Source organism: Manacus candei, unplaced genomic scaffold (assembly GCF_025592945.1).
Source record: "Manacus candei isolate 608988 ecotype Guabito, Panama unplaced genomic scaffold, ASM2559294v1 h1tg000094l, whole genome shotgun sequence".
Lineage (NCBI taxonomy): Eukaryota > Metazoa > Chordata > Aves > Passeriformes > Pipridae > Manacus > Manacus candei.
Genome location: NW_026138142.1, coordinates 2,536,421 through 2,559,584, shown reverse-complemented (window position 1 = coordinate 2,559,584; position 23,164 = coordinate 2,536,421). Strand labels below are relative to the sequence as shown.

The following is a 23,164-nucleotide window of genomic DNA, read 5'->3' as shown; positions in this document are numbered from 1 at the left end:
TCCCATCCCCCCCATGGTACTCAAACCTACCCTGAGGTCCAACCTGTGTCTGTGCTTCCCCGAGACCTTGTGGGATAGACCTCCCTGTGGGACCCTCATCCATGTTGGGGTTCCCAGCCCCCCGTGGTACTCAGAGACACTTTGGGGTCCACACTGTGCCTGTGGCTCCCCAACCCCTTGGGGGACACAGCTCCCCCATGGGACCCAAATTCATTTTGGGGTTCCCAGCCCCCCGTGGCCACTTTGGGGTCCAAGCAGTGCCTGTGATTCCCCAGCTCCTGGTGGGATAGAATTCCCCCATGGGAATAAAATCCATTCTGGGGTTACCAGCCCCCGTGGTACTCAGAGACACTTTGGGGTCCACCCTGTGCCCATCTGGGACACCCCGTGGGAACCAAATCCCTTTGGGGGTCTCCCTCCCACCCGTGCCCCCTCTCGCCGTCTCACAGCGGTGCGGGGCTGCGCGGTGCCCGTGGTCCCTGCGGGCGTTCGGGGCGGTGCGGGGCGGTGCGGGGCGGTGCGCAGGGATGCGGGGCGGTGCGGGGCGGTGCCTCCCGCCGCCCCTGACTCAGCGCCCCGCCCGGCGGGGGCAGGAAGCCGGGCGGGCCGGCCGGCCCCGCTCCTGTCACCGCCTGCGTCAGAGCCCGGAGTTTTCCACTGACGGAAAAGGGCAGCGCGGGGCGGCGCAGCCCGGCCCGGCCCCGGCAGCGGAGCGGGAGGCGCCGCGCCAGGCACCGCCGCTGCAGCCGAGACCCGCCGCCGCCGCCGCAGGTACGGACCGCCGCGGGCAGCCGGGATGGGCATGGGGGGAAGCGGCGCTGGGGCTGGGGAGAGCTCCGTGTTCCACCGACCCTGCGGCTCCGGGGTCCGCTCGGAGCCAGGTCTGTGCTTGCCCAGCGCGGGGTTCGGACGTTGGGATCCCGGTCAGAGCCGTCCCCTTCGCTCGGAGGTCCCTTCCCGCGGTCCCCTTCGCCCGGGGGTCCCTTCCCGCGGTCCCCTTCGCCCGGGAGTCCCTTCCCGCGGTCCCCTTCGCCCGGGGGTCCCTTCCCGCGGTCCCCTTCGCCCGGGGGTCCCTTCCCGCGGTCCCCTTCGCCCGGGGGTCCCTTCCCGCGGTCCCCTTCGCCCGGGGGTCCCTTCCCGCGGTCCCCTTCGCCCGAGGGTCCCTTCCCGCGGTCCCCTTCGCCCGGGGGTCCCTTCCCGCAGTCCCCTTCGCTCGGGGGTCCCTCCGCGGTCCCCTTCGCCCAGAGGTCCCTCCGCGGTCCCCTTCACCCGGGGGTCCCTCCGCGGTTCCCTTCGCCCGGGGGTCCCTTCCCGCGGTCCCCGCCGCCCGTGCCCGGGCGGTCGCGCCGCAGCGGCGCCGTCTGGCCGCGCTGGTCCTGCCCGGGGGCGAGCGGAGCCCGGCGGGGCCGGGGCTGGGAGTGAGCCGGCGGGAAGCTCTGGGAACCACCCCCCCCGAGGCAGCGGGACGGCGTTCCTTGTGGGAAGGGGTACGGGGGTTTGCTGCGCCCCCGGCACCCCCGCACTTTCCCATCGGTAGCGCTGTACGGACATGCGAACACCTTTATAATATTTACTAGGAGTAGCGCTGAGTTCCCCCCCCCTCCGTCAGTCCAGGCTGTGCTCCATCCTCACGGCTGCGGTTCCAATTTTTTTGATGTTGAAAGAAAGGTTGGGGGGGACGGGGGGAGCCTTGCCGGCTCGCTCTTCCCCAAATCCGCCCGGCTGGGGATGCTTTCCCGTCGCTACAGCAACACCTACCGACGGGCGCACGGAGGGACCGACGGGAGGACAGACGGAGCGGGGCACCCCTCAACCCCCCCCCCTCACGCCGCCTCCCGAAATAAAACATCGCGGCTTTTACAGCCCACCTGAGAAAAAGGGGGAAATTAGGAATAACCCCCCAAACTACTAAGTTTTCTTAGATTTTTGTAATTTTTTTTTTTTTGCTTGCCTCCCCTCCCCCCGGCATACTCCAAAGTGTCTGTCACCTCCGAGTTACATAATGTCGCTGTAGGAAGAGGCTGACACATAGGGACAGCCCTTTCCTAAAGCAGTTCAGCCTTACTAATACCTGGAATGCCTGAGTGGGATGGATGGAGAGAATAACCCTCACAACTATTTACAAACCTCGGAGTCACAGAATCAGAGAATCGTTAAGGTTGGAAAAGCCCTCTTAAGATCGAGTTCAACCCTTAACCCAGCACTGCCAGTCTTGTCATTTGTTACTAGGAATTCATCATCAATTAGTACTTTATTTTCTTATTTTATTTTTCCATGAAAATTATTTTAGTTTTCCTCTGCTGAGCAGTTTGCAGATAAAGCCCATCAAGGGGTGAGGGGGCTGGGTTTATTTTCAGGAGGGTGAGTTTGTTCTCCGCATGGAGAGACTCTGCAGCTCCCGGCAAAGCCTTTAATAATTCAGCGCAGGAAATGCGTGCGTATATATAGCAGGGAAGGTAACGCACAGCGTGTACCTACAGGAGGACAAATATGGAAACCTGGTGTGAATTATTCATGAGGTGTGATCAAATAGAGGATTTTCCTAGACAAAGCACACTATGCTGTTTTCCTGTTTATTACAGCACAATCAGCGCCGAGTGCATCCCAACCTCCTTTCATTCGGGCCATGTCAGATAACCTTTAATGTGTTTGCTAATGTTTCTTATTTACCTTTCAAGCTGTCAGCAAGATATAAGGGCTTGGTAGAAAAATCTGACAAGCCTTTTTTTTTTTTTTCTTTGTGGCCGTCTAAAAATTAGGAGATGGAGTAAAGACTTCTGATGCTCTTCTCAGGGAAGGCACTTTGCTTGTTCAGTCTCTGACAGGAGAATAAACTCGTGGTGCTCTGGACTGATTCATGCTCCTGCTCCATGGCACGGGGTACTTTGGGTTGTGCTGTTGCATAGTAGGCAGAGGCTATTTTTAACCAGAGCAAGGTTATGAAACCTTAGACCCAGCTGAGTGAAAATAATCTGGTCTGAACTGGAAAGCACAGCTTTGCATGGCTGGGAACACGCGTGGGACTGTCCCCTGGAGGGTCCCAGTGGGATGATCCCACTTGCCTTGGCTCCGTCAGCCCCAAAATTGGGAAGTGTTGTCATCGTGGAGGCTGTCACAGAGGCACTGGGGAAACCACTTAAGTAAATATGCAAAGAATTAAAATAGTTAAATGAGCGAGCAGTGAATCAGTGTTGATAGTGTGGTGATTATTAAATAACCCCAGAAGTGTTACTGGAATCACCACTGCTGTTAGACATCAAATTTCTGGGATAGCTAAAGGGGAAGCTCAGCTCCACACCAGTTCTTGGTGATTCTCACACCGAGGTCGCTTTACCCGCAATAAATGGTGGAGTGCAAATAAACACCAACCCCAAAAACTTCCCTCAGCTCTGCCCCACGAGTCGCCTTCGGAGCCGTACCTGGCTAAAATATGCGGTGGTGTTTTTTAAACTAATATTTACTCCTGCTAGACCTGCACAGCCACTGCAGCTCGGGGGGAGGGAGCGGGAGCCGCTCTGACTCATGGCTCAGCGGAGTTGTTAACTCACTCCCGGCGCCCGAGCCCTCGTCCCGGTGTGCAGAGAAGAGTCCACCTTGGTGTAGTGGGATGAGTCCACTTTGTCTCCCGGGCTGCAGGCTGTGCTTTAGAGTCAGCAAGCCAGTTCAAAAAGTCACTGGAAAATAAATATTTTCAGTGCACTGCACTGAGGTTTGTGGGGTAGCAGGGATTGTTGTTTTCTTGGTGTTACCCAAATTGCTTGGCAAAAGAAACTTTGCTTTCAATAACTCATGCAAATATCTGGGATCCTTCCATTCTTTAGGATGCTTCACCAACAGAACCCTCAAAATTTAAAATACCCTTGCTCATAGGCATTATCCTGCAATACCATGGGAATTGTGGCACAAGCAAAGGCAGCTGCTGGACTTGCTGTGAGGAGTTTCCTTTGCTTTGCTTGCACTGCCTGTCGCTTCAAAGCACATCTGCAGCCCCAAAATGTAACACCGAAACATCTTCTCCTCATAATTCTGCCCAAAGCCACGATGCCTCTTTGTGCAGTCTCTCTCAGAGACTGGACACTGGTAGGAGTTTTAGTTGCCTTCCTCTGCGCTTGGCTAAACAAATGCCAAACCTTCTTAAATCTAAATTACTCGAAATATTTACTGTTGAGACGTCGTCCAAGAGGAGGATAGTTAAAACATTAATTCCTCGCATTCCAGTGTATTAGAGCTTTACCCTGCGACTTGCTGAGCGCCAGAAATGGGACTTTGCAGATTCGATTCCCTTCCCCCCAACTAGATAGCCCCCCCCCCCAATTCCCCCACCCAAACTTTAATGCCTTAAAAAAAAAAAAAAAAAAAAAAGGAGGGAGAGAGAAAGAAAGGAATGCACATCTGGGCTAAATATTTGTTAGAAAGTATTCCCAGGATAGTGGGAGTTCTGGTGCCAGAGAGGAATTCCTGCGGGTTTGATCCATTGCATTATGTACTTGTTCCAAAAGCTGTTTTCAGTAAAATAGATGAGTAAGAAGTCTTAGCCAAGAACAGAATGTCTTTTTTGGCAACTAAAAGGAAGATAGGATTATTTTATTTCAGGTTATGTAAAAAAAAAAAAAAAAAAGAGAAGGAGAAGGTGGTAAAATCCTGCACTCGGCAGTGCCTGCAGAGATTTGCAATGGCAAGCTTAGATATAGATATTTATTTTTTCCATGCTACTGTGGACATTTTTGGGGCTTCCTTGTAAGACATCGCTGTGAATTTAAGGTTCCTTGCAAAATTACTGCAATTAAAATATCCTTGTTGTGTCTGAATGAGCCTCTGGGCTTTTTTGGCTGAGTGGCCAAAAGCTTTGGTGACATGGGAAGTCTGGTCCCAAGTGCTGGGGTGAGGAGGGGAGGAGAAGATTGTCCTGCCTTTGACAGGAATACCCCCATCTAGAGGATATTTTGGGGGTGGATAGAAGTGGGCACCAATGGCTGCAGCCCAACTACATCACTCCTGAGAAGGATTTGAAAACATCACCTGGAAAACATCACAGCCATAAATCAGCAATAAGGGGGAAGGCATTAGAGAGGAAAATTAATGTATTTGGCTGGTGGGCAACAGGTTCACCAGCTCTTTCCCATTAATTGAGAATCCTGTTTGCACGACACCTACTTTGCAGTAACAAAACAATAGGTGTTTTGAAGAAGACAGCATGCCAGAAGTGTTTGGTTTTTTTTTTTTTTTCCTATGCATTTGGCTCATTCTCATAGATGGGAGCTGCACACACCTCCCTTCATCCTTCTGGCTGATGACAGTATTTAAAAAATAAATAAATGGAATTGCACCATCTTCTGCACAGCTTGCCTTGGCTCTGGCTTGGTGTTTGTGTTAGCTCAGTTCTCTGTCTTGAGAAGGGCGCTTCGGTTTTCCCTGTGGTGTGATCTGGGGGGATGTGATGCGGCTCCTGAGGGGCTGGTGGGTTTGCAGGTGACTTGAGTGTCAGGGTTGCATCTTTGGTCCAGACCTGGGAGTTATCCCTGTCTCAGCAGAGTGATCTTGGCTGCTCCACCACCCTCTGGTGTCTCCCACGAGGCTTGGATGTGATCAACATTGTACCTCAGAGGCTGTTTGCTGTTGGATGTGTCCCCTAGGGGCTTTCTGAGGAGCTGATTTTTCCCTCCCTTGGCTACAGTGGCTTCCCTCACTGGCAGTGTCAGAGTTGTCCTTTGGAGCAGCGAGTGGCCACTCTGTGGCACAAGCTGATGCTTTTTCAAGCTAGCTGTGGGGGTTTTTTTGCAAAGTTTTTGGCCGTTCCAGGTGGACAATGGGGTCTGTAAACCTCTGGCTGCAGCCCAGGCTTTGATTCGGACCCCTGCCTTGGATTTGGAGGGTTTGTGTGCTCCTGGTTGTTTTCCTAAAGCAAATGTGAGACAGTGCAGAAGGCATATATATAAAAATAATAAAACTATAATATTTTGTAAATGCAACCAGGTCGTTGGTTTGGGTATCGTGGCTGCCTGTGAGCTCAGCTTTGCTGTGGAGCAGGCAGAAAAGGGGTTAATCCAGGTGTTGGGTAGGACATGTGCTGCCGGGGCTGGAGGGTGGCCAAATCCACCTTCTCTGCATCTATTTTGGATTAAGGCCAAAAACCCAACAACCGCTCTGTGGCAAAACCACCTGCAGCTCCAGGTCTGCAGGAGAAGGAGGAGGGATGGAGGGATCACCTCTCCCCATCCCCCAGGTTCGGGGCCGTGGGGGATGCACTGGCCCCATAAACATGTGCTGCAGCAAATGATTAACTTCTTCAGGCCAGGGGACTGCTTCATCTGGAGACTTTTCTGACCTTTTAGGGGACTGTTGTCTCCTGGGAAGCTGATGGTAAACATAATTAGCGAGGGTTGGTGCAGGGCTTGGAAGGTACTGCATGTGCTCCCATCCTGCAACGTGATACTGCACAGTGCTGTCGGGATATTGAAAATCCCATCATGGGGAGGTTCTTGAAGCTGGTGTGGGGTCTGTGCTGCCTGCTTAGGGCTGTCAGAAGGGCAGATTTAGTGTTCTTTTTTCTGTTTCAGGGACTTAAATTAACTTCAGACATGCAAAAGAGGGTGAGAAAGTGTTAAGGTTGCAAAGGATTAATTTGGCCTGTGGAGGAGTTTCAGGTGGTGGGAGGGGATGGGGGCTCGGTGTCTGGCATCCCTGTATCTGTGCTGTCACCATCCTGGGGCTGTTTACTCTCTGTGTTGTCCAAATTTTAGGCATGCTTTAGCTTCTGTGTATTATGGGGTGGGTAGTAGCATCCCACGGTGCTGGGGCTCTCCCCTCCTTGCTGGAAGGAGTTTCTGGGCTGGGACTGTGATTGTGTCTTACAGCCTGATGGGATGGGGATGAAGCAAGTCACCCCTCTGGCAGCAGCCTGGGTTTCAGTTCTGGAAATGGCTCACTGGCTTCAAAATAAGCTGGCAGAGACTTCTGCAGAAGCAGGGGCAGCTGGGGTGGTGTTGCCAGTGTCTAAAAGGTGGAATGGTCCATCATTGGTGCAGGAGCATCCCAGCTTGGGTGGGAGCTAGTATTCATTAGAATAATGGAATATCCTGTGTTGAAGGGACTCACAGGGATCATCAAGTCCAGCTCCTGGCCCAGCACAAGACCACCCCAAGAATCACACCATGTGCCTGAGAGTGTTGTCCAAACCTATTGTAGGCAAAGTTTGTAGCTTTTCTGGCTTTTGTTTTTGTTTTGTTTTGTTTTTTGTTGCCTGAAATTGTACAAACTTTATAAAAGCAAAGTTTAAAAAGATGCAACACAGTTATTTTGGTTTTTTCTTTCTTTTTTTTTTTTCTCTTTAGGATGAGCAGGGGCAAAGCACGAAGGAAATTTAGGAATCTAGGCAAATACAGAGCTTCTTTGTTTTTAATTAGCTGCATTGTTTTTAATTGCTACTATGCTTGATACATAACCCAGCCTAAACAAGAATAGCTTATTGAATGGGGGACTGACTATGAAAGGCACTGTGAGGAGAAGGGCTGTTCTTCACAGTTGATATATTTGTATTTCAGTGCTTCATTTAATAAGTCTGTTTCCCCGGGGGGCTGTAGCATGTAAATCATGCCAACAGATTGTTCTCTGCAAACTGGCTTATTTTTGTAATTAGCAAGACGTTAAAGCTGTAACTGCATAGAAAGCGATCTGGGTAAGGAGAGCGAACATAAAAGAATTAGTAAGCAAAACGTAATACTTACTGTTTGATAACATTTGTGTTGATTGAATTGGTTTCTGGACAGTTTGTTGTCTGGGATAGTTGTTTTTTCTCCAGTGTTGTAAAATGTGAGAGTGATTCAGCAGGTGTTCACAGCGAGCATAGTAAGGTGTGGTATTTTGGGGGGAGCACTTTTTGGGAATCACACCTGCATGGCCAAGTGGATCTGGTGGAGGAGCCTTGTTGGGGGGGGGGCTAAAACCGTTCTGCTCATCATCAGAAACTGCCAGTATTTCCCGCGCTTCATTTTGCTTTTCTCCTTTGTCTTCCAGTTATATGAAAAATACGGCGTCACCATGAGCGGAGTATTGAAAAGGAAGTATGAAGAGCTGGGGGATGACAGTACCTACTGCTCCTCCTCCTCCTGCTCCCCCCTCTCCTCCTCAGCATCCTCGGGCTGGGAGACTGACGAGGAGAGCTCCCGCGGAGAGCCCAAGCCCAGCTCTGCCTTAACGTCCAGCTTCACCCGTGAGTATCTCCAGCAACCCCTTTCCTGGGATCAGCCATGCCTCTGCATGGGTTTTTTGTGGCATGCTGGTGGGTCTTCACCACGCAGAGTCCCCCCTTGGAGCACACCTTTGTGGGTGGAAGTGGCTGCAATGCCTGTCATGACACCAATTTATAATCGTTCAGCATCCTCAGGATCTTCAGCCCTTCCTCCCAGTATTTGTCAGTGCTTTATCGTATTTTTGCTGAAGTCCAAATTTCCAGGAATAGAAACCCAAGGACCTGGATGTGCAGAGGCATGTGGATGCCTCCAAGCCCATGCTGCAGGACCTTCCCACCAGCCCTCAATTCCCTGTCAAGCTGTTCCATAGGCAAAAATTAATCAGACAGCAAAGGCCCATAACACTGTTTTTCAAAAATGATTAACCAGTAGTGTAATTACCATTTCAGAACTCGTTTCCTACATGAGTTGGGTACTTTGCCAAAGAACATGACATGTTTGACATTGCCTCCGCTGCTAGTACAGATAAATGCTATTTTGTTTTCCCAGCAATATCAGTTTTGAGAGCTTTTAGGAAAACATACAAGAGGCAAGGTTGTAAAACCCTTTATCTGCCATATGAAGGGAAAAATAAAAGATACAATAGAGGAACATCTTCATGGTGGAGAAATAGTTCAGCCTAGTAAATTATACTGAACACCCACTGTATATAGCAGTTAAGGTCCACTTAGCAGACATACACAAACACGCAGTGGTCTGAAAAGGCTTTAGAAGTCTTGTAATAATAAAGAGTCTCATTCTTGCTTGTCTTCCCAGGTTTTGTGACAAAACAATGAACTTTTTGTATTCCCTGGCTCAATTGGAAAAGGGTCAGGAATGGGAAAACAATTTCAGAGGAGGGGTGCAGGGAGAGAGAAGCAAATGCCAAAGTGCAGCAGCTCAGTCGATAGATGATCGCAGTGGTTAACTTGCCTTTTGATAAAGGGCTCGTGTTTTAGAAGATTGAGTCAAGGTTATTATGAAAGTGCAACACGCAGCGCAAAGATATCATCAGAGCGACTGCAGCACCCAGTGTGAACCCCCAGCTATTGAGCAGAAGCTGCTGACACAGCTGGGTGAACGCTTCTTTTTTCTTTCTTTTTTTTTTTTTTCCCATGAAACTGAAACACTGTATTTTGGCAAGTGAGACCTGTGAAATGTGGGTGCAGCTAACTGTCCAGTCTCGCACTTTCCCAGCCTTTGGGGCCAAGCCCCTCAGGTTTTTACAGTCCTTTTTTTGGCTCCTGGCCTATGTCTCTTCCACCTGAAGAACAGGGGTCAGTCCCAGCTCTGCAGGAGTCACCCATCCTTTCTGAGTTATTTCTTCCCATAATTTCCATGGTGGCTACCAAAGCACCCATTCATCAGCAAAGAATAAGACCAAAAATACCCACCACCACCAAATTTGGGTGCAGCTGGCTCTCGTTCCTGCCACTCTCTTGCAGCTGTGTTGCCCAGTACTGCTGTGCCTCACTTTGCTTTCTTGGCCAGCTACATTCGTGGAAACTCACTGACTCTGAACCTGCCTTGACTAATTAGTCCCCCTACATCTGCTGTGTTTGCATGTGCAGATGTGCAGGACCAGGTATCTCTGGAGAGGCTCCTCTTTAAATGGTGTGTAGCATGTTTCAGCAGTTTAAGATAAACCAGAGTCATGTGTTGCCATGTTTACCCTGGGATCACCTGCACGAAGATTAACATCTTTGCAGCTGCTCTCAAATGAGTCTCTTGAGAATAAACTATAGATTCAGAGTTCCTCCCAGTGGATGGTGAAAGGAAGTACCAGAAAAAAAACCCCAGCCATTTGGGCTACTTTCTGCCCTGCCACAAAAGCTGGAGCCATGCAGTGCTTGAGCGCCGGTGCTACAGCATCCCAGGAGCAGACCATGGGCTCCTGAATGTGGGGCAGGGTGTGTGGGTTTAGAGAGACAGATGTGTAGGATGGCTGGTTGCTTGTTCGTTATGCTCTGCTGCACGTGAAGAATAAGCAAATGTATGTTTCCTGGGGGAAGTCAAGCGGGAAGGAGAAGCAGCAACCATTTCGTGGGGTCAACTCTGTTGCAGAAGGACTTGGCTTACTTTTCTCTCCATCCTCATCCCACCTTTGAAGTGTTAGCTGCTAAAACACCACCAAGCAATAATGTAGCCTCGATTGCTACAAGCAATGATGTAGCCTCGTCCTATCATGTCCCTGTTGAGAGGGTAATTATAAGTCCTGGTGTTTGTGATATTTACAGCCTGTTTGTAACATTTCTATCCTATCTCCAGGATGGCAGCACTGACTTTGTGCCTTTTTTTTTTTCCCCCTCCATTTTTAGCCACGTCTATCCTGAAGAAATCCAAGCGACTAAAGAAGAACAATGTGGAGTTTGACCGGGTCACTGTGTTTTACTTCCCACGCTGCCAGGGGTTCACGAGCGTGCCTAGTCGTGGGGGCTGTACCCTGGGGATGGTGAGCAAACACAGCTCCTCCCGGCAGTTCACGCTGGCGGAGTTTTCAAAGGAGCAGGAAAACGTCCGTCGGGGGAAACTTGAAGAGAAATTAAAAGAGGAGAAGTTGGAAGCGTTGAAATGGAAAGTGAGTAGGAGCATGGGGCTGGGTTGATGAGAAGTTGGTGGATGTCATTAGTAATTGGCCAGCTTTCAGTAGGAGCCTCTCTGAGACCTGGGGGCATCAGTCCTTAGCCCTGTTTGGGTCTCCAAAAAACACAGGCTCCAGTGTGGGTTTTTCACTTGGTTCTCCATCTTTGAAAAGTGATGGAAAAGACATTGAAGATGTTTTTATTCTTTTGGTAGTACCTCTCTATTCCTAGACTTGAGACTCCTCTCAGCATCTCCCAAAACCTTTTCATCTCTGATTTAGACACTTGATATCCCAGGAAGCAGCCCCTGTCAGGTCTTTGGGGGCTCTGACGCAGATGTTGTTCCTGGGGTTGGCCATCATGGAGGGGGCAGGTCATTCCTTTCTCGTTTCCCCTGATCTGGGGATGCTGATGGCTCTGCGTCCTCAACAGGCCACTAATGCTTTGTCCATTTTCTTCCCTTAGCTCACCATGAATGGCACAAAGGAGTCGCAGGAGGCCAACCAGCTCACCATCGATGACATCTCCGACGACGACATCGACGTCAGCAACGTGGACCTGGAGGATGGGTTCTTCCTGCAGCCCTACCCTGCCAAGAAGAGACGTGCACTGCTGAAGGCCGTGGGGGTGAAGAAGATCGACAAGGAGGAGAAGCGGGAGCTGCACAACATCCGCCTGTCCCGGGAGGACTGCGGCTGCGACTGCCGGGAGGTCTGCGACCCGGAGACCTGCAGCTGCAGCTTGGCAGGCATTAAGTGTCAGGTACTGCCCTCACCTCTGGGCGTGGGGAAGCACCACGGCTCCAGCTGTGTGTTAGAGCAGGGGGGTTTGGAGCCAGCAGGACAGGGTTAGAGCAGCCTGTAAAGTGCATCTGCTCCCAGCTATGCTCGGAGTGGAGCAGGTTAGGAAAGGACTTGGAGATGCTCCCCAGGCTGCAAGGCAGACACTGCTTGAAAGCGTCCGCTTCCCAAATCACACATGCAGCAATCCCTGTGCTGCTGGAGCAGCCGTGGGGATGTGCCTGAGCCTGCAGCGAGAATGCACACACCACGTGTGTCCCCACGAGACCCGTACCTGCTTGGTCTCCTGCTGGAGATGGGCCACGTGGGAATGTCTGCAAGGGAAAGCTTCTTGCTCCTCACACAAGGCTGCGATTTCTCCCCCTCCCCCTGGTTTTATTTTTAATTCTGTTTTCCCTTGGCGTGTGTCACAACTCCCAGCGCGCTCAGGAGAACGTGGGAGTGTCAGCTGAGCATCAGCCCACAGCGAGCTGTGCAGGCCACCTGCACAGTGGGATAATCCCTCTGTATTCAATTAGTGTGTTATATTTTTCAGCTTATTTTTTTATGGGTGCCTGCCTAGCTGCATTTGAGGAGCTGTATTCCCTATTCTGGGCACTGCTGTGGTGGTTGGAGGCTGGAGGTGGCGTAGGTGGATGCACACAGTCAGATGGGTGCACACGGGTGCTCCATGTGTGGGCCACAGCCCCCCTCTAGTGGCTGCTGCAGATCAGATAATGATATCTATAAATAGCAATAAATAGAAAAACTCACGTTTGCCGCCTTATGTCTCCTTTTGGACCATTATATTTTGCTTTCTTTTTGAATCTTTTGATTTTCTTCACTGAAATCCAACTTTTTATGACACCCCTTCAAAAGAGCAGGGCATATTTTTTTTTTTGTCTCCTCAGCTGTTACTTGGTTTCTTGGGGTGGGTGAGTTGCAGGCGGTTTTGACTTTGTGCCGCTTGGTTTGATCCTAATCCTCCACCTCTTCTTCTCCCTGTGCCAGATGGATCACACCTCCTTTCCCTGCGGCTGCACCAAGGATGGCTGTGGCAACACCGAGGGCAGGATTGAGTTCAACCAGGCCCGTGTGCAGACACACTTCATCCACACCATCATGAAGCTGGAGCTGGAGAAGCAGCAGCAGAGCAGCGAGAAGGTTTTGGAAGCCGAGCCCCCTTTCCGGGAGCGGCTCCCGCCTCTGGGGTGCACGGCAGGGAAGGGCTCCTTGGAGGAGCGCGCAGTGCCGCTGGCACCTGCCTTCCAGTTCAGCCCTGACCTGGAGGCCCTGGGGGAGAACAGCTGCAGCAGTGACATGACGGACTCCTCCATCTCCTCCCACCCCAGTGAAGACCTGGAGGAACCCTATGAGAGCCTCCCCTCCGACAAATCCCAGTCGGATGTGGACGACGACGGCTTGGCGCGCATCCTTCACTTCAACGACTCGGATGCTGAGGAGGAGGGTGGCCATGGCCAGGATGACCTCAGCTGCTTCCACCCTGCTGACTTCTTCATTGAGGACCATGGCAGTGAGGCCAAGCCTGTCCCTGGCCACTTGTCCCACCTCTCGGAGTGCCTGGACGAGAATGCCAACCAGGACAGCGGGGGTTTGCTGGAGGATGCTGCCCACGCGCGGTGTGATGGGCTCTCCTGCTGCGCCTCATCCCCCACCGAGCCCTGCTCCAAGAGCTACGCCGACCTCAGCCTTTCCTCTGACTCCTTGGATTTCTTCCAGTCCTTCTCGGACTATAACTTGGGACCGCTTTACAACTCCTTAAAGGAGTACGAGAACCTCGATAACTTCTCAGCGTTACAGTTTCAGTTGCCTAATTTCCCAGGCTTCCCGCAAGCTGGAGATCAGGGCTCCTGTTTCTTGGAGTCCCTCATTGGTTTGTCTGAATCCGTCCCTGAAACCCCAGCCCCTTTCACAGACAATCAACTTTTGGAGGATGCCATCAAGTCATCGCTGATGGAGACGGTGAAAGTGTGAAACACCCGTGTGGCTCAGGCAACAAGGACTGGAGCTGAAAGGAAAATGGAAGAACAGTTGGATGGGCAAACTTTCACCAGAAGGATGACATTGTGCTACTCAAGTATAAGGAGGAAAACCCAACAACAACGAAAGACTTTCTAAGCAGATAAACTATTTTTGGTCTTTATAGAACGTGGACGTTTTGACATACTGCAGCTACAATCAGTTCTCTCGCTGTTTGTGCAAAAATTTCTAAACTCTCATGATGGGATGGGGAGGGGAGGGAGGGCAAAAAGACTTTCACATAAGAATTTCCTTGTGTTTTGTATGAAAAGACCCGTTGAGAAATACTCCTCGCTAACGTTGCCAGTCGTACACACAGCCCCTTCTAGAAACGTTTCAGTGTTGCAGGAACTTTTTAAGACAACTTTTTGAAGCTGTATTTATTGTAAAAATTTGTGGTTTGCGTAAGAGTCAGCCCAACCTGCTCTTGCGTTTAAATCGGACGAGGTTTACAGAAGAGATCCATACACTATATACATAATCATTCTTCATCTATTTATTGCAAATTCCAGAATTTAACTAGCCACCGAAGCTTGAACTAGCATGAAACCTTATTTAAATTGGTAATACCTCAGATGTATTATGTGTACAATCATATTTTTTTGCATAATATATCTGTATTTATTTATTTTCTACCTGTAGTACGTGAATAGCACTGTGGTTTGTCGATGACCTGGAAGGGCAATAAGGTCTTCAACAGGAAGATGACCCTGGTTTTTCTGAGTCTGAGTGATGTTGGCTGTTTGGTCTTCACTTCACATTTCTAAAAATGCTGAACACAAGTGGGTGGGAGGGCAGGGATGAGGGAAGCATTTGTGCAACATTCCTTGGTTTCTCTCAGCCCTCAGATGGTGTCTGGTCTCCGTAATATCCCTGTGGAGAGCAAAACAAGCAAAACCTTCAACTATTTAAGAAATAACAAGAACTAGCTCAAAACAAAACAAAACCCAACCCCTTTTTGTAAATTATTTTATAATTTATTTAATTTCCTGAGGATTTGGCCATGAGATCTTTCCCCATCAGTTATGGTGCCTGAATATGCAGAGGAACTGTTAGCAGAGGTGGGGAGGTGTAAAGATAAGGACCTTTGCAGCCCTTGGGGGGGCTTTGGGAGAGCAAAGCCAAAACAGCAACACTGTGCTCAAGCTCCTCAGCAAGTGCTCCTTAGGACTCCCGAACACCAAGGATGTCGCAGCTCCAAAATCCAGTGGATCAGGCTGATTGTACTAATTTTTTATGGAGGTGAATCAGGTGATTTAAGTAAAACAGATGGATATGAAGTTTACTGGGTTATTTATCCTTTGAGTACGGTTTTTGAGGGAAGAAAGAACAATACCTGAAGACAAAGCTGAAAAACTAAAGGCTTTTGGTTTTTAAAATGAGATAAATGATCATGTATAGGAAGGATACGGGAGGCTGCCTTGGCCTTTTGCTATTTAAATCAGTTTGAGAACAAGACACTATTTGGCCACAAGATGTAACTGGACATAAAATCTGTACATCAGTGATACACTAAGTGCCTACACCAGTGGTATGGAAAAAACAAAATGGATTTAAAACCTATCGGCTTTAAATTCCCCCTTGGAAAATTTGTTGATGGGAGCGATTCCTGGCATTACCAGCACAGGGGGAGGACACAGCTCTGGTGTCCCAGCCCCACAGCCCTGGGAGCAGCTGGAAGGAACTCCCGGGGGTGCAGAGACACACGGTGAAATAACCCCAGAATATGGATTTGAGGATTTTTCTATTGGCTGAACTGTTTCTATCCCCGACGACAGGGATGGTGCTCTTGGGTACCTGCTCATCCACAGGTGCCTCACGCAAACCTGCGGGCAATTTAGGAAACTTCTGGCGTACGAATATGGCGAAGGCTGGGTTGCTTGGGGTTTTTTTTTTTTTAGTCGTTGTTATTCCTATTTAATTGTACATCTTCTCTGGAATTGAGCCGGTCAACTCAGAAGCGGAGCCACGTCCTCGCCCTGCGCTTGCTGCCGCATCCTCCCGCAAAGCATCGCCCCCGGGGACCCCCCCGCCAGGCAGGAGGGCGACTGTAGGAATACTACTGGCAGATGGAGGATTTCCTGGATATATATATATATATTATTATAATTATTATTATTGTTATTATTATTATTATTTTTTTGTCGTCGTCGTCGTCGTTTCTTTTAGACTGTAAAAATCTCCCCTTCAGTTATCTCCTTAGGTGGTAGTTGCTATCCTTCAAGACTGCATCAGAAATACTGACAGTTGAAAGTCTGGTACCGTTCTGTATTTATTGGCACTAATATATTTTATAACATTCCTAGGTTTCTCTGCATATATATATTTATATATATAAAATATATACACATATTTTATATATATAATATACACACTTTTTTTTTTAATGAATGATTGGGATTGACTCCTGCCTTTGTGGATTTTTTTCAGTAATTTATTCTTTTTATTTGTATTGGTGCCAAAAAGAAAGAAAAAAGATTTTTTTTCTCTTTTTTTTTTTTTTTCCCCAGGGCACTGAATTGTAAATATATAATTTTTTTTTCTTCTTGGTATCTGTGTAAAAAGTCGCCTGTTAAACAGTTTAAAAACTGGGTATTTATTGACACAATCTGTAATTATCTAATGTATTGGTTGAAACGCTTTGGTTTCAACATAGCTTTATTTTAGCTTTCTTTGTGTATATATTGTGATTATGTTGCTTAAAGGTACAAGTTAAAAAAAAATGCTTTATTTTTACCTTATCCATTTGCATTTGTTTATAAAAAAGCATATTTGTCTACAGCTGCTGTCTCTCATTTCATCGAAGCAATATGAAGAAATTTCCATTACACTTTCAATAAAAGAATTTTGTTTGAATACGGCAGCATCTTCACCCTGTTTATCCTTCACTGTGGCTCAGAAATTTAGATGATGGGTGTGTATGGTGCATTGTATGTCACAGTTGTCTCTTCTTTCTCTGTTTTTGGTCCTTTTTATCCCTTTTTGAAGCTAATGTGTGTGCTGGGGTTCCCACCCCAAGTGTCGAAATGGGAGCATCCTACCATGGCAGGAGCAGCCCTTGTCCCAGCTTGGTGTCTTCCAAGAGGCTTCTCCTGAGCTTGGGGACTCCCATTGCTTTTCTCACCCCACAAAAACATCCCAGGGAAGCAAAAATGAGATGTAACCTCTTGCTTCTTGGCAAGATCCGTGTCCAGGAGATCCTGAGGTTCCTGAGGTGCCCCTGCTCAGCTGTGCCATGGCAATGTCCTCGGCACATCACCTTGCAGTGGCATTTGACAATCGTCCTGTTCAAGTTGCTTCCTGCTCCACCAGTGTTTCTTGTGTGGCACAATAACCGCTTTTCTTTTCCCTAAATAAAGTAAAAATCAGGCGCTGAGGTCCAGGGTGGGGTGTTTCCTGAACTTGCTGGGCTTGTGGATGGTGGCTGCCTCTCTCTGTGGGATGGTAGAATAGACAACAGTCATGGCAGCATCCACATCACCCAGAAGCATTTAGGAGAAATCTTAGGAAACCTCTTGGAAACCCTGGAAACCGCTTTCCCTTGTGGGTTACAAACCATTTCTCATCACTCTATGGCACTCCTGGAAGGATGGGACCTGGAAGGATGCAGCCAAAACCAAGCATCACCACAGTCCTGCACCCTAGGGGAAAAGTAGAGAAAATATTCTTGGTTCTGGCAACCGCACAGAAAGAAGAAGGGGGTGAGCATGTGAGCCAGCCCATGGTAAAAAGCAAAAGCTGAATAAATCCCAGGAATCTAGATAGGGAAAAGCACACCTCTTCCATGGGTTTGTGTCTGTCAGCACAGGCATAAATCATAACCCCTGCCATTGACCTGAAAGCAAGGGAAATTGGCCAAAGAATGCCATTGTCTAATTTTCCATTGGGAATCCGATTTTAAAGGTTGCCATCTGCCCCCAGAGCAGGGAAGCTCAATTAATTGAATAAACTATTTGTTACAAATTATTTGCTGAGCTGTAAAAGCAGGAACACTGAAAAGAGGCTCGTCTGTGGAGGCTCTGGGACACGGGGTGAACCCCGGCCCATTTCCCCACCCAGGAGGATGTGTTTTCTTGTGGAGTTTTCTTCTTTTATAGGATTTATGTCTATAATTCCCTCTTACATGAACTTTTTTCTGACTGGGAGGGGAACAGTCCCCAGCATACAACTCCAGCTGCTGCACTGGTGGGTTTTTGGCTCACAGTGATGACTTTGTGCTGTGCCCTGGCAAAGGGCATCATTACCCAGGGACACATCACCCCCAAGAGACAGGGGTGAAACAGCCCCAAGGTGCTGTATCCCATCAACCAGCTTCTGGCATGGGCATCTCCATGGGGAATTGCAGAATCCTAGAAAGGTTTGGGTTGGAAGGGATTTTAAAGATCATCAAGCTCCAAGGATGGGGCATCCCTGGAAATGGAGCTTCTTTAGGAAACCTGTGCTAGCATCTCACCATCCTCACAATAAAAAATTTCTTCCTAATATCTAATGCAAACCTGCTCTCTGTCAGTTTAAAGGCAACCCTCCTTGTCCTATCACTCCATGCACTTGTCCAAAGTCCTTCTCCAGCTCTCTTGTAGCTCCTTTTAGCATGTTTCTTTTGATGCAGTCCAGGACATGGTTGGCTTTCTGGGGCTGTAAGTGCACATTGCCAGGTCATGTCCAGCCTCTCATCCACCAGCACCCCCAAGTCCTTCTCTCCAGGACTGCCCTCAATCCATTCTCCACCAAACCTGTATTTGTGCTTGGGATTGTCCTGATCCAGGTGCAGGACCTTGCTTTTTTTTCCCATCACGTACCAGGGACAGACTAAGATTCAAGTGGGCTGCAGGAACATTCCAATAATTGCCGATTCTGCAATGCCCTTTTCATGGAAAAGCCAAGCCAGTCTCTAGGTCTGAGTTAAAACCTCAGGTCTGGCAAACTTCTGCTGAATTCCATGAGAAATGTATGTGCACGGGCAGAGAAAGTGCCTGTTACAGTGACAGAGGTCAGGGATGCAGAGGCATCACCTGGGATATTTTTATTGCCTTTGCCAAAGGCCTTGGACAAACTTACTCCCTGCAGTGTCACACTGCTCAGCCACGAGGTGCAAACCTGCCTTTTCCTTCTATCGACCAGACAGATGAGAAAAGGGTTTTTTTCCCAAAGCTCCTGCCTCCAAGACAGGCACAATCCCACCGCATGCAGGATCTGGCCCTGTGGGAATGCCCTCGCTGCTGCGGAGCCAACACCCCTGCCCTGACCTTGCCCTGCAGCTGCCGGGTTGTTCTGTTGTTTGTATTTTTTTTTCCCCTGACGGAGATAAAGTCCATCCTATCCGTCATTTTATAGCTGTTCCTGACGAGAAAAGACCTCGGGACTCTTATTCCCGCCCGGCGCCAGGTTTGGAGTCGCCGAGCCTGGCGTCACAGCCTGTCCCCGTCCCCGCCGGCCCCTGGTCGCCAAATGACTCATCCCTTTTCCGGAGGCTGTTCCGCCACCCGGAGAGGAATGCTTTCTGGTCTGGTGGCTGCACACGCGGTTCAACGCGTGCAGGCACCGAAAAACGAAACGAGAGCGGGGGATGAGTAAATGCTGTGCCTGTGGGTGCTGCGAGCAGGGTGGAGACGGGGTGACTGCGAGGAGGAAAAAAAGAATACAAATGAAAATAAAGAGGGTGGTGAAGCCCTAAGCAGGGTGGGGGGTGCAGGGGTGGGTTTACTTGGGGTCAGTAAATCATCGATTTCCAGGGATGGGGAGGAGCAGCCCCGCCCGCTGCCAAACGGGGCGGGAGTACCAGCTCGGTGCCACAGGGCTGGGACACGTTTTTCGCGGTGAGTGCAGACAGTCAGCTGGTCTCAGCCCTTCCACGGCTAGGGAGAAAACTCTGGGTTGCCCCTGGTTTTACTCCTTCTGAGATGTAGCCCCTTAAAAGCAGAGAGGCCACGGTTTGAACGCCAGAGGGCCTTGCAGGGAGACCATCTCCAACCAGCCGGGAAACTCATACAGGGCTTCTCCAGCCTCCAGCTTCAAAGGAAATGTGAACTCCTCTTGGCACAGAGGCTGTGATAAACTCTGATGCTTCCAGGACATGGACGTGCTGAAGCGAGTCCAGAGGAAGACACAAAGATGCTCCAAGGGCTGGAGAACCTTTGCTCTGGAGACAGGCTGGGAGAGTTGGGAGTGTTCAGCATGGAGAAGAGAAGGATCTAGGGAGACCTGAGAGCCCCTGGCAGTGCCTAAAGTAGCTTCAAATAGAGCTGGAGAGCGACTTTGGACAAGAGCACATAGTGATGGGACAAGGGGAAATGGCTTTAAAATGAAAAGGGGGAATGGCTCTAAACTGAAAGAAGGCAGGGTTGGATTAGATATTGGGAAGAAATTCTTCCCCACACTGCCCAGAGAACTTGTGGATTCCCCATCTCTGGAAGGGTTCAAGGCCGAGTTGGATGGGGCTTGGAGCAACCTGGTCTAGTTGAAGGAATCCCTCTCCATGGCAGGAACACTGGAACTACATGATCTTTCTGGCCCCTTCCAACTCAAACCATTTTGTGATTCTATGACTCTATGACTCCTTCACAGCTATGACCACTAGGAGTTTTCAGTGCTGCTTAATCCACACATTTCCATCAGCTTGTTTTATCCCTCCAAGCCTGCTGCTGACTGAATGGCAGTATTGCCATCTACTGGGCAGCTGCCTCCTTCTCCCAATCTCTCAGCTGGCCAAAGTGCTCTTGGGCAATGCTTGTCCTCCTCTGTGGGACCAGAAGCACCATGTATGTCACTAAGGTATCACACTAAAATAAAATGAAATAAGGCTTAAAAGACACACTTTGGTTTGGAGGAGAGGTGGACATGTCCTGGGGCTTGGCTGTGTTTCCACATCTGGCCTGGCACACACATCCTCAGTTGGATGAAACCATCTCCATAAGGCAAGTGCTCAAAAAAACCCCCATGGGTGCACCTACATTTTGACCAGGGAAGCTGAGTGAGGGACCAAAACACCAGTGCTGGGCATACCTGACTCCATTACATCGATTTGTGCATGAAACTCACCAAAGTGGGAATATCTGCAACCAGTGGAGCTGAAATATTTTGTCACAAGCAGAGGCTTTGGGGGATTTCAGATCAGTCCAGCTGAGGAGGCTGAAAGACTTGAAATTGCCTGGGAACCTGATTTCTTGGGGACCACATGAGCTACACGCCAAGGGTAAAACATTACAGGAGAACCCTGCCATCAGGATGAATACCACAGAAGGATCTACCTCTAAAATAAACCTGCTCCCCTGAGATACACTGCATGGGAAATTATTATCTATTATACTTCTCTGGAAATAAATACTTGGCTGCTACTTTGTAGTAAATAGAGATGAGAACTTAATGGTCCTTAAGTGCTTTTCATAGTCAAAGCATCCCAAAGTGCTCTCTGGTAATTAAGGCTGAAAAGCTGTCAGGAGGCAAGGGAGCCTCTTGTAGCCACACTCCCAATATCCATCACTTTTGCCTGCAAGTGAGCAAGGGAATGATTGGTGGAGTGGTACAATTTCAACTATAGAGATTTTGGAGGTTATTGTGATAAAGAACAGCAGCCCCAGGGTAGGATTTGGACGAGGAGATATCTATAACCAGAAAATCTCTATGCAGCTGTGGTGTGGCTGAGGGTCCTGTTGCTGAGCTTATGTCTGTGTGATTTTAAAGCTCTTCAGCTCTGTTTGTGTTTTGGGCCAGCTGAGGTGCTCAAGGGTATGAAGACATCCCCATGGGGCTGGTGAGGTGACAAGGCACCTCAGCAAATCTGTGCCCCTTTGATGCAGCAGAATGGGATGGGACAGGTTGTCCTCAGACATCCCTAACAGCACTAAGTTGACACCTGCACCCCCACACTGTGTTTCACAGCTCCTACAGCCTTACCTCCCCAGATAGCTCAATGTGTTGTGGCTGGTCCTACACCTCACTGAACACCCTACACGTGGTGGGACCAACGGATAGTTCTGTTGCCATGGTTGTCTCCTTTTTCTGCTCTCCACAAAGATGTGGGGAGCACCAGTTTTCCAAAATCTAGTTCATTCCCTGGTTTAGTTGCACCCTCACCTCCCAGTTTTGGAGAAAAGGACGTGGACATATTGCTGTTACACCTGCCATCTCCACACAGTAAACTCCGTGTAAAGCACCACATTTTCCACAGGCTTCCCGAGATCACAGCTTTGCCCGGCAGAGCCAGGGAACAAGCAGCTCTATCCAGGCACTTGGATAGTGAGAGGCAAATGAGGGCACAGGAGAAGCACACGTGCCCTACCCGTGCGCTGCCAGGCTCCCGCCTCCCTCTTATCACAGCTGAGCAGCACAAGCTGTTCCTGTCATCGAAACACGGAAAGAAACGCCGCTCTTGGCACCGGGGATGTGATAATGACCCTGAATTAGGACTGTATGTCTCCAGCACCTGATTCTCCTGCTCCTGTGGGTGCAGCCTGAGGTTTTTCCTCCTGGACGTTGTAGGAACAGGTCCAGGTCTTCCTTATGTGGAGGAAGAATTTAAAGGAGCAATGTCCAGCCTGGCTTTCAGAGCAGCTTGTGTCAAGAGGTTTCAAGTACCCGATGACCACAGCTGCCCTGTGGAGACCAGGGCTGTGGGCAGGAGCAGGGGCAGCCTGTCACTGCTGTCACATCAGGGGACAGATGGGGGATGGCTCTGGTGTTTAGCATTGGGTCAAGGTATGAGCATACTCACTAAATTCCTAATGTGGTCCCGATAGCAGCAATACCCCCAGTGGTTCCCAGCTCTGCCCACTTCTGGCCAGGAATGGAGGCTGATTAGAAATTGTGACCCCATGTGACATCCCCAAAATTCCCCCATGGCCCATGCACCAAGTACAAAGGGTACGCCCAGCGCAGGCATCGGGCACTCTGCAAAACCACCAGGCACTCTAAGACTTCACTTCTCAGCACCTGAGTAATTCTTGGAAGCGGTTTGAGGTGTTCCCTTTAAAAATATCTTATTTCTCAAAGCCTATGATCTGTGTTTTTTAATTCCTTCTGAAGCTCAGAGGCAAAACTTGAATATAGTCTGGCAAGACTTCAGGTACCAGTGTGCTCCTGACACATGGCTGTGCAGTTGTTCTTAGAAGGGACATTACTGAGCCCAACAGCTCCAGGCTCTTTCAGAAGTGTCCTGCCCACGGTGGGCGGTTGGAATGATCCCTTCCAACCCAAACCATTCTGTGTTTCTATGATTTATAGTCTAGCAGCAAAAATCACACATGCTATCTTACAAAGAGCAAGAACCATTCAGCAATATTAAAAAGTAGAAAAGCTGAGATTCAGGTTTTTTTTTTTAACCTGTCAGAAGAGGAGAATTGCCAAAGTACTGAGTGCCCAGGAGACACTGCCAAGTGCAGCCCAATAAAACCGAGAGCCGAAAATACAGCCAGGACTCTGCTCCTTCACAAACCTTAAAGAAAGTGCTGCCGGTTTCATTTTCGTTTGCTGTAACAAGGAAGATTTATCTGTTTGCAGATCAGAGCTCTGGATAACGGCAGCGAAAAGCAGCTCCCGT

At 49.4% G+C, this 23,164-nt stretch overlaps 2 protein-coding genes across 2 annotated transcripts; one reads left to right on the top strand and one right to left on the bottom strand.

The window, feature by feature from the left end:
* Positions 1 to 443: 443 nt before the first annotated feature.
* LOC127461031 (collagen alpha-1(I) chain-like) lies at positions 444 to 1,551 on the bottom strand. Its single transcript, XM_051768253.1, has 2 exons — positions 1,492 to 1,551; positions 444 to 1,235 (listed from the first exon to the last, which is right to left on the bottom strand). The coding sequence occupies exons 1-2, from the start codon at positions 1,549 to 1,551 to the stop codon at positions 444 to 446; spliced, it is 852 nt and encodes a 283-aa protein (XP_051624213.1).
* On the top strand, positions 656 to 16,485 carry CSRNP1 (cysteine and serine rich nuclear protein 1). The gene is made up of 5 exons (XM_051768258.1): positions 656 to 771; positions 8,014 to 8,209; positions 10,547 to 10,806; positions 11,276 to 11,572; positions 12,601 to 16,485. The coding sequence occupies exons 2-5, from the start codon at positions 8,038 to 8,040 to the stop codon at positions 13,582 to 13,584; spliced, it is 1,713 nt and encodes a 570-aa protein (XP_051624218.1). The 5' UTR covers positions 656 to 771; positions 8,014 to 8,037; the 3' UTR covers positions 13,585 to 16,485.
* The last annotated feature ends 6,679 nt before the right edge of the window (positions 16,486 to 23,164 follow it).

Bases quoted from the DNA above. Each gene is read 5' to 3' on its own strand.
- LOC127461031 (XM_051768253.1), bottom strand. From the start codon at position 1,551: ATGTCCGTACAGCGCTACCGATGGGAAAGTGCGGGGGTGCCGGGGGCG. The intron at 1,236-1,491 runs GTACCCCTTCCC...CTCTGGGCGAAG, and splicing joins CGGGGGCGCAGCAAACCCCC to GGGACCGCGGAGGGACCCCC.
- CSRNP1 (XM_051768258.1), top strand. From the start codon at position 8,038: ATGAGCGGAGTATTGAAAAGGAAGTATGAAGAGCTGGGGGATGACAGT. The intron at 8,210-10,546 runs GTGAGTATCTCC...CTCCATTTTTAG, and splicing joins CTTAACGTCCAGCTTCACCC to CCACGTCTATCCTGAAGAAA. The intron at 11,573-12,600 runs GTACTGCCCTCA...TCCCTGTGCCAG, and splicing joins TGGCAGGCATTAAGTGTCAG to ATGGATCACACCTCCTTTCC.